We start from the raw sequence: 16422 nt of genomic DNA, 5'->3' as shown, positions 1-16422 counted from the left end.
CTAATGACATCTTAAATGTTTGAATTGTGAACAGAATGACAATTAGTCGTATTGATAATTTGGTACTTTAAAGCTGAATGCTACAGCTGCTGTTTATTCAGACGCAGCATACGCTATTCACTCCTCCACAATGGAAAAAAAAACTTTAACCATGACATTGAAAGACCTGAAAATGTTGCAGTCTGATCGGCAGCCAGTTTGCATCGCAGCAACACAGAGGATCAAGCGTGATCTTGACTTTCTGAGGCTGCTAATACCCAGGTGTGTGTGTGTGTGTGTGTGTGTGTGTAATAGAAATACTGAGAATCAGCCTTGATGAATCATTCTGTTGCCAGGGAAAAGCAAAGATGTTGCAGAAAATTGATTACAAAGATGTTGACAGCTACTTTGGGAGCTGTGGGAGGTAAGTTGTATACAGAGAAACTATACACACACAGACACACACAGACACACACACACACACAAACACACGCACACACACACACACACACCTGCAGCTCTGCTATTAAACTATTAAAGTACTATTAAAGTTGAAATGATTCCCTACATTAAACTAAAGGAAGATAAACGTTGCAGATTTAAATTCTCCTAAATCAGATGTTGCCTGAAAAATTCACGATGTCCCTTTAAAATATAAAACGCATATATAATTATGAACATGTGCGTGACGTCAGGGGACTGATTAAATATGTATAGCCGGTAGACTAAGTGCATATATCTTCACAACTTCTTCATCAAAGGGAAGAGGCTTTCTGAGCAGCGAAATCCCGTCGGACGCGAGCGGAACATTCGCGCTGTGAGATTTCGGGACGCAGACGAGGAGGAGGAGGAGGAGGATGAAGATCGCATCCCTCTGGGATTCGTCTTACGAGAGTGGCATCAGTAATGCCTAACTTCACTTCTTTAGACCAACTTGTTTGGAGGAGGACCGAGCCTCGTCGGACGCTGCTGTAAACACATGCCTCTCCAAGTTCCTCGCAGTTCAGCATCCTATGAAAAGGGAATAATGCGATTTACGCGCAGCTGATGCCTCCGAGAAGCCCCCCCTATCCTCACACGCCAGTCTGTCTGACTTTACATCCTCTGTTATTGCCACACCGCAGACCAATAGAGGAGGAGGAGGACCCCGATGGAACACCATGCAGCGCTTTGAACCCATGGAGACATGGCACATAGGTTCCTCTCATCTACGAACAGATTCAGCGCCAGACTCGCCTTCATCTTCACCGTGTCACTGTCCTGCACATATCTATGCTACAGTGTTCTTTTCTGCCGCAGCGCAGTCATGACAAAGCAGGCTTACGAGGGGAGACGCTGCCCGCCGAGCAAGAACGCAGGAGGGAAGAAACTTCTTGGGAAATTCGACAACTGCGCGTCGCTGGAGGTCAGGTCGGCGCAGTACGGCTCCGCTGGCCGGCGAGGGTCGGGCAAAGCGGCCGCCTCGTCCGGGAGCCACTGGGCCGACGCGAAGTTGAGAAACATGAGCGTGGCGCAGAAATATGGGAATAAGAAGCTGCCGAACGCGTTAATAGTCGGCGTGAAGAAGGGAGGCACGAGGGCGGTGCTCGAGTTCATCCGGATACATCCAGATGTGCGCGCGCTCGGAACAGAACCGCACTTTTTCGACAGGAACTATGACAGAGGGCTGGACTGGTACAGGTGAGCGTCACATGAAGAAAACATGTCAAGTATTTCATTTTTTATTTTATTTTTTCCACTGCTGGACACTCCCATGTCCAAATGTCCTATTTAACTTCTGCAAGTGAATGCAACCTTATTATAGTGTGTGTATAGTTTTATATTCACAGTGGCACATTTTGCTTCACACAAAGGCATCATATCTTGTGAGATGTCACACACACACACACACACACACACACACACACACACACACACACACACACACACACACACACACACACAGCATGCATGCCACCACTAAGAGTTTGATGTTGCAGATGTTTGCTGTCAGCAGATCTGCGTGGTGCTGAGCAGACGTGGGATCAGTTCACACAAACAGTCACAGCCAGCAGCACAGATTACACAGGCCCACTTCAGAACAGGACACAACATGTTCTCCCTTGTCGAATCCAATGTGAAGACGTTGGATTTTATTTGTCTCTTCAATTTAAATTGTAGCAGAAAGTTCAAGTTTCCTCTCAGTAAGAAAAAAAAAGATCATTGCCAAACTGCAGTGATTGAAAATGTCAAGTCTGAAACCGTCCTCGGCGGTTGTTCCACTGTCTGAGTGTTAGAGCTGCCTACAGATTTCTGCTCACTTACCCACAATGCCACCTGTGTGGCAGGAACAGACCACAGATCAGTCTTCCAAGAACACGGAGTCGTGGTGGAGCCTGTTCTCTCAGCTCACATCTCGTTAGATATGCACATGTTTTTTTTATTTTTTTGCTTTGCCTCTGCTTGCACCAGCCTCAGTTTTCAGCTTTTTCCAATAACCATTAAATATTTAATATCAGGATGTATATGTTTACTGTATTTCTTAGACTTAACTCTTTCAACTACTTAGTTGGCCTTTCTTATACCTGATGAGAGTCTTTTGATAAATGAACATTGAACATAAATTAACATAAATGGGCTTAAACTGTAAAGTACAAAAAAAAAAGTTCAATGTCTTGTTTTGCCGGACAGTTAATTCTAGAGTGAAAACACGTTCACAGAATGAAATAAAAATGTAGCGTCTATAATGTCAGTATGACAGAAGTGTACTCAAGCAGATAGAAGACAAACCACACACACACACACACACACACACACACACACACACACACACACAAAGCCGGTACAATAGAGTTATCTCATCGCTCCGTGGTCCTGAAAGGAGAATCAGTCTGGTTCATCTTCAAGCTAATGAACCGGAGGCTGCAATATTACAAAGACGCATTATTGTCAGACACAAAACACTTCAGAGTTCCCTGGTTGGAAGTAAAAAATAAATAAATAATACAATTAATAATTTGCATGTTTATTAAGATCTGTTTTTAATTGCAATTTCTGATCATTTCCCATGTATTACACTGGGAGGTCATTTAACGAGCTCTTCAAACACTGAAGTAAAACTTGAGGGACCGTTAGTCTTCGTTGTTGCGTGTTTCTCAAATTAAAAAGACAAACATTCCCGATGAAAAGTCGTCACACTTAAAAGCTCCGGGGAAACAGTCGACATTCGATGTGAGGAGCTTTCTGAGTAAAACAGGAGGCCGAATGTAGACCGGAGTCAGCTGTGAATACTGATGTATTTATTAAAAAAGAGGGAGTTTATGACACATCGATGCTGCTTTCAATCGCTATCGCTATCCATTGTTTAAAATTAGCATATTTCAAGACAAATTCTGAGACAGAGTCGGCCATTTGGGACAAATCTACATCCTGAATAAACGTTAACGCTCTAATCAGACCTCCTCCTCACTTTCCCTCACAGCTTCTATCGTTTAGACGTTTTCATCAACCAGCTGTGTAGCATTACATTCGCAGAACAAAGCTGCTCTCTGGGAATTCACCTTGCAGCACATTAGAACATCTGTTGAATCACTTTAAATGATTGTCTGCCGATTAGCAACGCGCTCTCCTGAGTTTGCAGACGAAGCGCTGCGTTGTTAAATCTGTTATAATTTAGTGGGGTTTTTTTTATAATGTTAGCATGCCAATTCCACCATGACTTCATGCTACCGCTACACTGGTTACAGAAAATGTGGGTGCATGGATGTCTGAGAGGTACAGTGTTAAATAAGCGAGATTCAAGTGTTTTTATTGGGAAACTTATTCACCTCAAAAAATGATTCTCTTTCCAAATGTAAGTCTGTGGTAAACGTGGAAGTTGTAATTCCACCGTTTGGCCACTATGTAAATGTTCTTTCTGGTTCGTCAACACTGCAACAGAAATGAACTAAACTTCTGGATCAGACTTGAGGAAGCAGATCCGACCTGAAGCCATGCATCAGACACGCTGCTTCCCGACCATTAGCCCGCTCGCTGCTCCAGCAACCTTCCTTAACATGAATCTGCCATCGTAACGCAACCAAACGATGCACCAACAACCATTAATATCACGTAGACGTCTTTTCCAAAAGTTAGATTTATTATGTCACTGTGGATGTAAGCCGAGGTAAATCAAGGACCCGCGCTGACTTGATGCCACAATTACAAAGCTGGAATATTTCACACTTGTCACGAGCTGACAGTCCATCAATCCAGGATGCCTAAACAACCCCATGGACCGGAGGCCGGTTGAATTGGGGCTGAAGCAGCTGTTCTTCAGCCTGACGAGTGACTGAGTGGTGTTCATTGTGTTGGACCGGTCCTCAGTGATTATCTGTCACCATGTTTGGGTTGTTGGCAGCACTTCACACAAAGTATCTCTCCATGTTGATTAACCGTCACATTCGTCTGTAAACGCGAGTGGCAAAGGATTCCTACGTTCTACATGTAGTTGTCTTTGTGCACAAGTTATCAGCTGGTGTTTCTATCTGTTTGTATGGAAATCACATCCATTTTAATTATGAATTAATCCATCAGTTATCTTTCCAATTATGTTGTTTTTCAGGGTTTGGATGTAGAACTTCGTCAGACATTAAACTCAAGATACAAAGACCGATAATCCCAGTTTAACAGTTATACACTTTAAATGCCTCGCACTTCTCATTGTGGCTTTGGATGCTATTAATATGGATATCATTATCCGTATGTATGGAGTAAATGCATTTCTTTTTGTTGTTGCATTTGGGATTTATCGTGTTGTTGTTAATTGTGGATGTACGGAGGCTGCAGCTGCTGAATAGTTTCTCTTTTTCACTAGAAATATGGATTTCATTCACCTTGTGGACTTGTATCAGGCTCAGCAAAGTTCTCTTTCTGGTGTGTAATGAACATCATGGCCTTGTAGCTGCGAGATGAATGTAAGCGATGATTCATTGATCACTGAATTGCTTGTTCCATCGTTTATTTATTTGGATCAGTGAGTGTAAAAAATCTCCACTCACTGGGCCCTAGTTTCGTAGACCAGGCGCAGTCAGCTCTCAGCGCACCTGCGCCACGCCAACGGGGTGTGTCCGCCTGGACTTTGCAAGTTTCGTGCACCGCGCAGGCTCGCGCAGGCACACCTCCCGTCACTCCCACCCGCGCAAGTGGGAAAGAGGGAGGAGAAGAAGGCGTGAGTGGGAGACGAGGAGGAGACGAGGCGGGGACTGGGATTAATACAGCCGATTCAGATCTTCACCAATCAAATGAGCTCCTCACCTTTAATGCGTTAGGGGAGGTTCAGTGCAAGTTCCGTCACTTGACAACCCGATGACAGAAGCAGCGCCGGCGCTCCCACCACGCGCATCACGCGCTGTGCGCGCGTATCATAATAATAACAATGCCGATATTATAAAAAACAGGAGAGAGAGAGGGAGATGTTTTGGTCCGAGAGGCTGAGTTTCCGTTACGCGTGCCATCCGCCTTTGATCTGACGTCAGATGTGACGGGACAATCTATATAGATATAAATTCACGTGTTGATTCAATTAGTTGCATTAAATAGTGCTTGTTGTGATTATTTATTGCATTTAAATGTGCCTGGAACTGTGGAAACCTGCCTGTGAGGTCTCGGTGACGTGTGCGCACTGCGCGCCGTCAGCCAAACTTCCACTCCGCCAGCTGTGATTTGCCTTGAATGAATGGACTTTATTTACGCCTTGCGCCTTGCGCTGAAAGTAGACCAGGTTGGAGCTGGCGAGCTTTTCAGCTTTCAGAACTTCCGCTGCCCCAAGCTGAATCTGTGACGCCTCCCCCTGCTGAGCTGCCACACCCATCTTGGCGCAGGCGATCCACCAAACTGCCAAACTGACGGTGCGCAAGGCTGCGCGGGTCAAAACTTGCATTACGCCGGCTCCGCCACCCTCCGCCACCCTGCGCTGCGCCACGAAACTAGGGCCCACTAGCTTCAACTATAACAGCATCTCTTGGTCTTCATCAACCAAGCAGCAACTTCTGGTTCTGAAAAGTAAAGCCAATGTTGAACGCCTAAAATTTGCATTCTCTCTACTGGCCATCAGGGGGCGACTCCTCCGGTTGCATGAAGAAGTTTGATTGTATAGAAGTCTATGAGAAAATGACTCAAATTCTCATTAGTTTCAATTATTCTTCAACACATCATGATGTTCATTGAGTTTTATTTGAATTATGGTCCATTTAGAGTAAAGTGGACAATAAAAAGGGTATGATTTAGGGTGTGGTTAACTTTGTAATGCTGCATTATCCATTTTTTTTTCTTTCATGAAATTCATTTGTAACATTTTGGCCTAAAAATGATTGATGGTGACAGCCAAACACCAAGATGCGACCAAACTCAAGCCTTCCACAAACCAATGGGAGACAATGTCCACTTCTTATAGATGCGTCGAACACAAGTTGCCAGTATCGTCATTTTCAGCACAATTCTGAAAAATATATTTCAAAACACTGTGTTTTAATTAGAAGTTCTTGTTTTTGGCGTCTCCGTGGAACAGACAGAAACACGGACGCCAAATTAAATCCGGTCAGTTTCAGTCCGTCCTGTTACATTAAGCGTGTGACGGATAATTTAGGCTCCAAAGAAAAATGGTGCAGTGTTCATTACCGCGCCTGCTGAACAGAACACACACACACGGCCTCATTTATTTCACATCACCATACAGGACCTGCTATAACAGACGTTTTCACTGCGACCGCCTTCCTCGCACTTCCCCTACTCACTTTTTTTTCTCCTCCATCCTCCACAGAATCAGAAAGATCAAACAAAAACATGTCGCTGTACACCATCAAGACTTAAAAGGGCATCTCGGCTCTATTGATTTCACAGGAGTCAGAAGCACTTCCAGTAGATTCCCTGAGAAGGGTTGAAATCGTACGAGAGGCTCGCCGCAGCAACAAATATTCTCCAGGTCCACATTAATTGGCTCGGGGAGGCAGGGAGCTCCGGAACAGTGTTATCAGAAAGGTTGATGAGGACAGAAAGTTAGATGGCTCTCATTTAACACAGAAAACTGCACATTATACAGCGACGGATGGTAAGGCGTACGTCTGCATTATTAATGAGCTGTCTTCATTGCAGCGCGGCTCAGAGACATGCGGCGGTTAACGTTAATTAAAAAACAACTCTTTCCGAGATGTTTCCTCCCGATGAGAGCCGCCTGAAACACAGAGACGTGGTGCTTTCATTCTTTTGACGGAATCGTTTAGGAAACAATGTGATCATGCACACAGAATGGACCAATCGCAAGATAAAGATTTAGCGTATGCAAGTATGCAAGTATGCAAGTATACAAGTATACAACCTCAGTACCATTCTGGCGATATGATGCTGTTAAGAGTGGTATTCTGATAAATCCGCCATTGGTCGCTCCGCCTCTTTGTTCCAGGCTGAATTATCTCAACTACTAGATGATTGCTATGAAATTGGCATTCAGGGTGCACAGAGGATGTATCATCAATATTAAAGTGATTATCTGCTCCTTTTAGCGGCTGATAGAGAGGCTAAGTCCCCTCCAGTGTTCCCATAATTCGGAAAAAAAAGACAAAGGTTAGAGATCATGTTTTGATCCTGTTTGAATTGTACAGCGAATTAGTGAAGAAAGTCCCAGTTCATCATAGGTTTGTCGTAGCGTTATTTCAGTGAACTATGTCGCTCGTCTCACGCAACGTACGTCACCGCTATGTCCATTAGCTTGGCTCAATAGCTAGCTACGATAGCTACGATACTTAGCTATGGTACGTAGTCAAATGGAGAAATGAGATGAGACAAATGAGAAAGTTCACATGGAGGTGAAATAAACAATGAACCTTCACCCCGGAGACCGCTGTCCCTGTCCTGTGTGGAACCAAGTCAATGTTACGTAACTTTGCAAACTTAAATTAGAACTTTACATAACAAAACTACTTTTTTTAAAACTCAACACTCAGCCTTACCAAGTAGTTTTGTCATGTAATCAAACTAAGTAAACCTAAGTTGGATGTTTATTTTGGACGTTAAGAAACAATGAGCGAAAACCAACCTCCAAACCTGCAGTTTTCTCAGCTTATTGAACAAACAGGACATGCAAAGTCCCAAAAAAATCACATTTCATTTCCCTACTATGTCCATGTTGTCCAATGGAGAAAGACGCAGGTCTTTATGAAATATTAGTCGAGTCTGACTTGAAGGACACAAGGATGCATGTGTTGCAACACTTGAACTCCACAAAAACGTATACTTTTACTAAAATAAACAAAAAAAACAAGCCAATTTTTGGGGTTTGAAGAAAACGCTGTTGATGAAGAAGAATTGGTGATATTCTCTGTTTTTGCTGGAGGTCAAGTAATTAATAACTCATGACAGCCGTCTGGTTTGTCACTTGATGTGTTCTTGAAAATGGTGAAAATAAAATTCCATCTGGGCCTCAGTCGTCCCCGGAACAAATGATACCATCACACTAAGTATCGTTCTGGTGGGATTGCGATTCTGGAAATATCCAGCAGTCAGCGATCCTCAGCTCATCTTCGCTCATCCTTAGAGATTGCCGGCTTGTTAACTTTCTCCCCCCCGGGTGAACCCGTACCGTCACTCCCTGCTGACCGGGGATCAGATCCTCCCTGAGCCTCCCCTACTCTGTCTCCTCTTTGCACTTTCCCACCATTGAACTGAAGAGGAGAACCACTTATAGGTATGTGGACTGTCCACTCTACAGTTATAAAAATCCTCCACTGTCACACTGGGAGAGGCTGTAAACCCGGGAAGAACCTCCGAAAGCTCCAATGTGGATGGAAAGTCAAGCAAATCTCCATTTCTTTCACTTGAGATGCTGTTCGACTGCATCATACTACAGCAGGGGCTGCACGTCATCATCTATTACCTTCACAATTTCACTGTGTTATTAACAAGACGGGCAATTTATGTCAATTATAAGATCGGAAAATGTTCCAGCTGCCACATAAGGTGACATTAAAGTGTCGCAAACAGACACTGTTGTCCATAAAGTTGGAATATTTTGTTCAGACACAATCCTCTGTTTATTCCTTTTTAAATGCATTAGTCATCACTTGTGATCAGGTGCAATGATTACATTATGTGTCACAGTTACCGCGGTGAAATTAATTAATTCATAACGTTCGTTTGGAGATAAAAGACGAGACATTTGGAAATTATTCCAACTTTATAGGCGACGCTGTACTTTACAACCCCAGAATACACGGAATACACAAAATACACAGAATATACAGAATACACAAAACAAACACAATATACAGAATACTCTGAATACAAAGAATATACAAAATATACAGAATACACAGAATATACAGAAAACAGAATACACAGACTATACAGAATACACAGAATGAACAGAATATACAGAATACACAAAATAAGAAGTAATCTGAGAATGTGGTGTCTCAGATTATCGGAGGTCTTCATCAGGTCTTCATCAGGTCTTCATCATGGCTCCTCCCGGTCCGCATGTTAATGTGACGGCTCGTCGCCGCTCTATTCGCCTGTTATTGTTGGAGCGGAGCGAGTGTCAGTCATTCCCCTCCGCGGACCAGACCATGAATAATCACCGTTTCAAGGGAAACAACAGCACAGTGTTCTGAAATGACAGCCATTTAAATGGGTTTCGCTTCAAGGTCAAACACATCATGGAATTCATGTTCCAGCCCGTATTATTCTGCTATGAATACGTTGATTCTATTATGTGGGTTCTCTACTGCGGGACGATCCGGCTGCTATTTTCAAACAATCTGTTATCAAATTAGAGAAAGTAGACACTTTGATTGTTATTCACCTCCGTTCCTCGACCAGTCTTGGTCTGGACTGCTCTTTCTTTAACTCTTGATAGACTTCCAAGGTGGCGGGCCTTTTGTTTCCCGGTGATTAATGATGTCATCACAGCTGTAATTCACGTGAGTGATGCGTTAATAATGGAGATGTGAGCAGGAAGATGCCGTTTTAAGGAAGTGCTTTCTGAGAATCGTGCATTTCCCTTGCACAAACTTCTAAAATATAAAATTGCATTATTGTAAGCGATTGAAACCACACTGTGTCAAAAAAAAAGTAATTACCCGCCGCTGCTGTGGGAGTTCCCAGACTCAGACGTTCATTTAATAAGTTTCAACTGGACGACAATACTACGACTTATTAGTCCCACTTTGTCGGACTTTGCTTCAATTTTTTTGTGCATGTTCAGCATTAATCTGCTGTTCATTTGTTACCATTAGCATTGTTGGTGCATTTCTTTTGTAGCTCCTAATTCAGTCTCAGGATAACGACGCAAGCAATTTAAACAGTTCCACGGTTGTGTGTTGGATATGATTAGACTTTAAATTACCTCCCGTAAGGTTTTTAATCCATTTCTGTTAGAAAAATGTCACCTTTTTGTTTCTAAACAAAGCTTTTTTGACTATCATTACTGTTTGCTTTGATAAATTACTCCAGAGACCAAACAAACGCAGCAAAATGTAATGGATACTTAGATTCGGTCAGCCTGTGAGCCTGCATATTGTTCACCAGGCAGCGCTCATTATTCCTCCTTTAATGACAAACATTCGTTTTTGCGGCGGGAGGGAACGGCCGTTCTCTAAATGTGTGAACTCCTGCAGGAACACTTCTCGTTGTGACTAACGGTTTCTACGTTCAATCAGAGTGTTTGTCTGAAATCCACAATGCACCTCCAATGCCACCAATTACAAGTGATCAGCACTGGTTTTTTTCCTGTTGCATTATGGGACTTTAGAGTTGGTGATATGACAATATATACATCATCAAATTATATAAAAATGTCACTTGTTATATATGTTTTATGAATAACCAGCAACCTAACTGCATTACGGCAAAAATATTATTAACGTCCGCTGGACGACGCTTTACATCCTGGTCCTCTTCTGTAAAGTTTACAACATTTGTACGACATCCAACAGTTAACGCACATACAACAATGTGTGGAGAAGCTCAGATAACACAAGTCAATATACAGCATTACTGTCACATTCATGTGAGATGAACTATAGGCTGTTAATATTTATTTATTCTCTATAATTTCACTTGAAACAGTTTTTTTTTACACTAAAAGTTCTTTATAAAATGAGAACTTATATTTTATTCACAGAGAAGCATAGACAAATAGGCTTCATGTGGTTATTTCATATTTATTTATTGAATTATCGGACATCATGCACTCTTGATATATATCATTATGATATCCTGATAACAGCCATGTAGATGTGAACATACGTGTAGAGATGTATCACATTTGGACGTTTTGCATGTGGATATTTGTTGCATGAGTATTTTGTAATTGTGCTGCAAACATTCCCTGAGAACTTGTCCTGAACTGCCGATATGCAACATTCTGTTTTAAGTTCAAACTACAACGAAATGACAGTAATAAATTCGGAGTTCATTGATCGTTCGCAAGGAGATGATTCAAAGCTGACCTTTACTCGTTCTGACGGTCTGCATCCCTGATGAACCTGCGCTGCTCTCTGGGAAGTTAAAGTTGTTCAACGAGACACAAACCGTGCTCAACCTGTATTTATTCATACTGTATAAATGTAGCTTATATGTAGAAACATGAGTACATTCATGCTCCCCAGAGGATGGACCCTTCCCAGTGTGGAAACTGTATGATTTACTTCAGTGTCGCCCTCAGAAATAGACTCTACTGCAGATGGGATTTCTTTCAGACCTGTGTGATCTGTGACCTTCTATATGTCCACGTTCGTCGATTGGCAAAAGTCAAAGCAATGATTACGGGGATTCATTCACAGCCATGGATTGATTACTGCTGAATGGCTTCATGCTGTAGTACGAGTCCCATGTTCTCAGAGGAACACTGCAGGAGAAGAATGGTGTATCTGGGTTGAGTAGGGTTGTCCTTGGTACTTTGAAATAAAGACATCCATGTTTGTGGCTCAGTCCTCCATAATGATACAGCGGCGTCCAGAGAGGAGTCGGCGTGAACTCCAGACCTGCTGCCTCCGCTGCACCAACAGAGCTAATCAGAGAGATCGCCGGCAGCTCACTTCAGGGTCGCAAGCTTTCAGCACCGCAGCTCATTAATGAGTGGAAACGGCTGCAGTGTTTCCCATTGTTGGACTTGGTTACCTTATTAGAACAGTGAAAATATCGTTAAAATGATGTTATGTATGTATGTTATGTAGACGCACCCTAAACCTAAATGATTGACCATCTTAATTAAAGCAAAACAAAAAGAACAAAACTACTTTGTGAGGTTTGAAATCATCATAAGTACATTTGTGAATGTTCAGTAGAATCAACCAATATTGACTCTTGGTTTCACTAGGGGTGAGTATTGGCAAGAACCTCACAATACGATACGTATCACGATACTTTGGTCACAATACGTATCACGATACTTTGGTCACGATATGTATCACGCTACTTTGGTCACAATACGTATCATGATACTTTGGTCACAATACGCATCACGATACTTTGGTCACGATACGTTGGTCACGATACGATACGTATCACGATACTTTGGTCACGATATGATACGTATCAAGTTTGCGATATAAATAAAGATGAAAACACAAGTACCTGTAAATGTACATCAGATGATATTGATCAGAGGACAAATTGAATCAAAACTATTTCATTCAAAACAGCCTCTCCATTTTATTAATTCTCATGAAATTCACTGGAATAAATATTGAAAATAAAATGAAAAAGGATAAAGTACTGCATTCACAACGCGTCTAAACATGAATCTATTTTTTAAATTGATCGTCGAGTTAAAAAAACGATATTGTATTGGGCGATATATTGCCATATTGCCATATATTTGTTTAACGTGTTTCACACGTTAAACAAATAGTGGCCTCCTGGGTGAAAGTCCAACGTCTGACAGACAAACGGTGGAGTGGATGTACTTTTAGGTTGGAAAACCTTTTTTTGACGGGCTCACGCTGTGTTAAGACACAGAGTTCATCCAGAACACTCTAAAAATCATGAATAATTGAGCTGGTGTAGAAAAGGTCGACCTTGCTATAGGGAGCCAACGAGAGGCGATAGCAACCTATACTGATCATTACTTAGCTCTCCACCGGAGATGTTAATCACATCGGATTCTCCTGGAGGATTCCTTTGACTGGGACTTTGATGATTATTTCATAAAGCTGCTAGTTTTAATTTAAACCAGTCAAAACTACGTCTTTTATGTCTGTTAATGATATTTAACATAAACTATCATAGAAACTATTTATAATAATACATTAAAAGTCTGTGTCAGGTTCAAACCTTTAAGTTTAACAGAACTTACCAACAAGAATTGTGCGATTAAAGCGTCCAGAAGAAGAGAGCTCTGAGCCACGTCTCATCTCCACACCTGAGTCCATTTCACCAGTGGCGCTGATCCTCCACACCTGAGTCCATTTCACCAGAGTGATTAAAATGTCACCGCCCGGCCTGTAATGCATCCTGACTTAAAGTTCCACCGAGGATGGAGAGGACGACTGTAAATCACCCCCGAAGAATTTAGCATTTCACTCTGAGTGAAAAGGTGGTGATCAATCAGAGCACTTCACTCAAATGTCACCTCATCTAGGTGTGTATCTGTGTGTGTGTGTGTGTGTGTGTGTGTGTGTGTGTGTGTGTGTGTGTGTGTGTGTGTGTGTGTGTGTGTGTGTGTGTTTCCCCTGATACATGCATACTGATAAAGAGGTGTGAAGTGTCAGAAACAATACAATCAGTAGATGTTTCGAAGAGCAAATTACCGTTTTTAGCTTTTAGTGAAAGAGCCGGCTCCCATAAAGAGCCTCCATTTTTATCTCTTACTTTCAGATGCTGCGTGCAATGCAGATTCTCGGGGGGCATGATGGGGAAAAAAAGACGTTTGGTTCAGACACTAGCCTCAGGAATCACATGTTCCCCTTCTGGCCTGAATAACCAACGGATACATAAATAAGACTTCTGCTGCCGAGTGTGGAAATTATTTATTGAGAATAATAAATCCGCTGCTCATCACCTGCTTGCTGTTTCTTCTTTCACACACAGCCATTAAAGGTTAATTATGTGGTCGTTAAAACCAGCTGGAGCAGAGCCAGCGCATGTGTGGAAGCTAACTTTGTGATGATTGAATATGAAGCTCCAGATACAAAACCGTAGTTCAAATAAATGTTCTTCATTAACATCCCACCAAGACAGGCGACTTGGAAGTTACTGGTCCAGACATGAGAAGCATCTCTTTAGAAATAGCCCTGATTTCAATAACAGTTAAACAAGTCAAAAATGCTAACAATGTTGTTTTAAGATGAAGGGCGTCAGCAGCATTTGATATGTGGAGGGTCCTGTTTAGGCGGGGGGTCTGGGGGTCCTCCCCATTACATTTTTGAATTAATATGTCGGAAAGGTTGGGTCGTTGAGACTCGGGAGTGGTGCCTTCTGACCTAATTCGACCCTTCTGAAAGTGTCTTCAGCCTGTGTGTCTACGACTTACTGTTCCCGAGATACAGCCAGACCCTAACCCCAACCCCAACAGTAACCCCAACACTAACCATAACCCTAACCCCAACACTAATCCCAAAAAACGTGTACAAAGCGGTTTACAATAAGTGCATTTGTCAAAAGAAAGAAACTACAACATATCATTGCCGATAAAGTAAGAGCGAAAAAATAGAAAGTGTTAGGTCCTCTCTGAGTAAAGTAGTAGGCCTAGCTGTTCAGCAAACATACCTTAAGAACAACAGTGCTATGATCAAAGTGCTGTAGGTCTTCCTTCGATCTTTTTGCAGGGAACTCACACTTTCCACTCTGAGTGAAGCATCTTGAACTTCATCGAAATGTTTAAGTGATTTATTGGCTCGTTGGATATGCATTTTTACGAGCATTATCAAGTATTCTTTTAACACATGCACAGTGTTGGACAACTCTGTAACGTCAATAACGCTTCCATGTGAGGGTAAGATTTCACTCTGTCAGGTTGAATACACTTTGTGATTCTTTTACAATCATGAAGTTGACACAGCTAACTATGGTTACATGTCTCCGACCAGTAATGAGGCTCCTAGGAAGTGACGTGATGATTACAGTTCAGTGTGTCTGAAAAGCTACAGCTAGGATGAAGAAATGTTTTCTATTTACTTCATAAGTCATAGACAGAACCATTCTGGCTGGAATAGCTGCGCCTAGCAACAGTTGCTAAGCTACGATTCTGCATTCCATTTCATTCCATTTGTGGCAGAATGTTGTTTTTAAATTATACCTGTGCTTTGAAGTGATGTCATTGCATTCCATTGGCTTTGAAGTAATGTCATTGCATTTCATTGGCTTTGAAGTAATGTCATTGCATTTCATTGGCTTTGAAATGAATCAATGACATCACATCTAACATTCTAAGAAGGTTATATAAGCTGACAGTCATTGTATCCACAAACACAGTGTTCACAAACACAGTTGACTACAACCAGGATACTATGGATGGTAGAAAGAGGGACAACGTGATGGCCACAACTCCTGAAAACCAGGCAGAAATTCCAGAGGTGCATTCAGACTTGGACTCTTCAGACTTGGACTCTCCAAGTGATGAAAACCAGGCAGAAATTCCAGAGGTCCATTCAGACTTGGACTCTCAAAGTGTCGAAAACCAGGCAGAAAAACCAGAGGATCTCTCTCACTCGGAGTCAAGTAATGAAAACCAGGTAGAAATTCCAGAGGTCCATTCAGACTTGGACTCTTCAGACTTGGACTCTCCAAGTGATGAAAACCGGGTAGAAATTCCACAGGATCTCTCTCACTCGGAGTCAAGTAATGAAAACCAGGCAGAAATTCCAGAGGTGCATTCAGACTTGGACTCTTCAGACTTGGACTCTCCAAGTGATGAAAACCAGGAAGAAATTCCACAGGATCTCTCTCACTCGGAGTCAAGTAATGAAAACCAGGCAGAAATTCCAGAGGTCCATTCAGACTTGGACTCTTCAGACTTGGACTCTCCAAGTGATGAAAACCAGGCAGAAATTCCAGAGGTGCATTCAGACTTGGACTCTTCAGACTTGGACTCTCCAAGTGATGAAAACCAGGCAGAAAAACCAGAGGATCTCTCTCACTCAGAGTTAAGTAATATAAACCAGGTAGAAATTCCAGAGGTCCATTCAGACTTGGACTCTTCAGACTTGGACTCTCCAAGTGATGAAAACCAGGCAGAAATTCCAGAGGTCCATTCAGACTTGGACTCTCAAAGTGTCGAAAACCAGGCAGAAAAACCAGAGGTGCATTCAGACTTGGACTCTTCAGACTTGGACTCTCCAAGTGATGAAAACCAGGCAGAAATTCCACAGGATCTCTCTCACTCGGAGTCAAGTAATGAAAACCAGGCAGAAATTCCAGAGGTGCATTCAGACTTGGACTCTTCAGACTTGGACTCTCCAAGTGATGAAAACCAGGCAGAGAAACCAGAGG

The 16422-nt window shown here is 42.4% G+C and overlaps 1 protein-coding gene across 1 annotated transcript in view; it reads left to right on the top strand.

The window, feature by feature from the left end:
* The first annotated feature begins 753 nt into the window (after window positions 1-753).
* hs3st2 (heparan sulfate (glucosamine) 3-O-sulfotransferase 2) overlaps window positions 754-16422 on the top strand; it is a 28713-nt gene continuing 13044 nt past the window's right edge. Inside the window, exon 1 of the mRNA XM_084036364.1 lies at window positions 754-1659. Coding sequence (XP_083892490.1) covers window positions 1166-1659 — 494 coding nt within the window. The 5' untranslated portion in view covers window positions 754-1165. The remainder of the gene's footprint in view (window positions 1660-16422) is intronic.

The sequence above is a fragment of the Eutrigla gurnardus genome (assembly GCF_963514095.1).
Source record: "Eutrigla gurnardus genome assembly, chromosome: 20".
NCBI classification, from domain to species: domain Eukaryota; kingdom Metazoa; phylum Chordata; class Actinopteri; order Perciformes; family Triglidae; genus Eutrigla; species Eutrigla gurnardus.
Note: the sequence above shows the minus strand (reverse complement) of the source record. Positions and strands in the feature narration are given on the sequence as shown.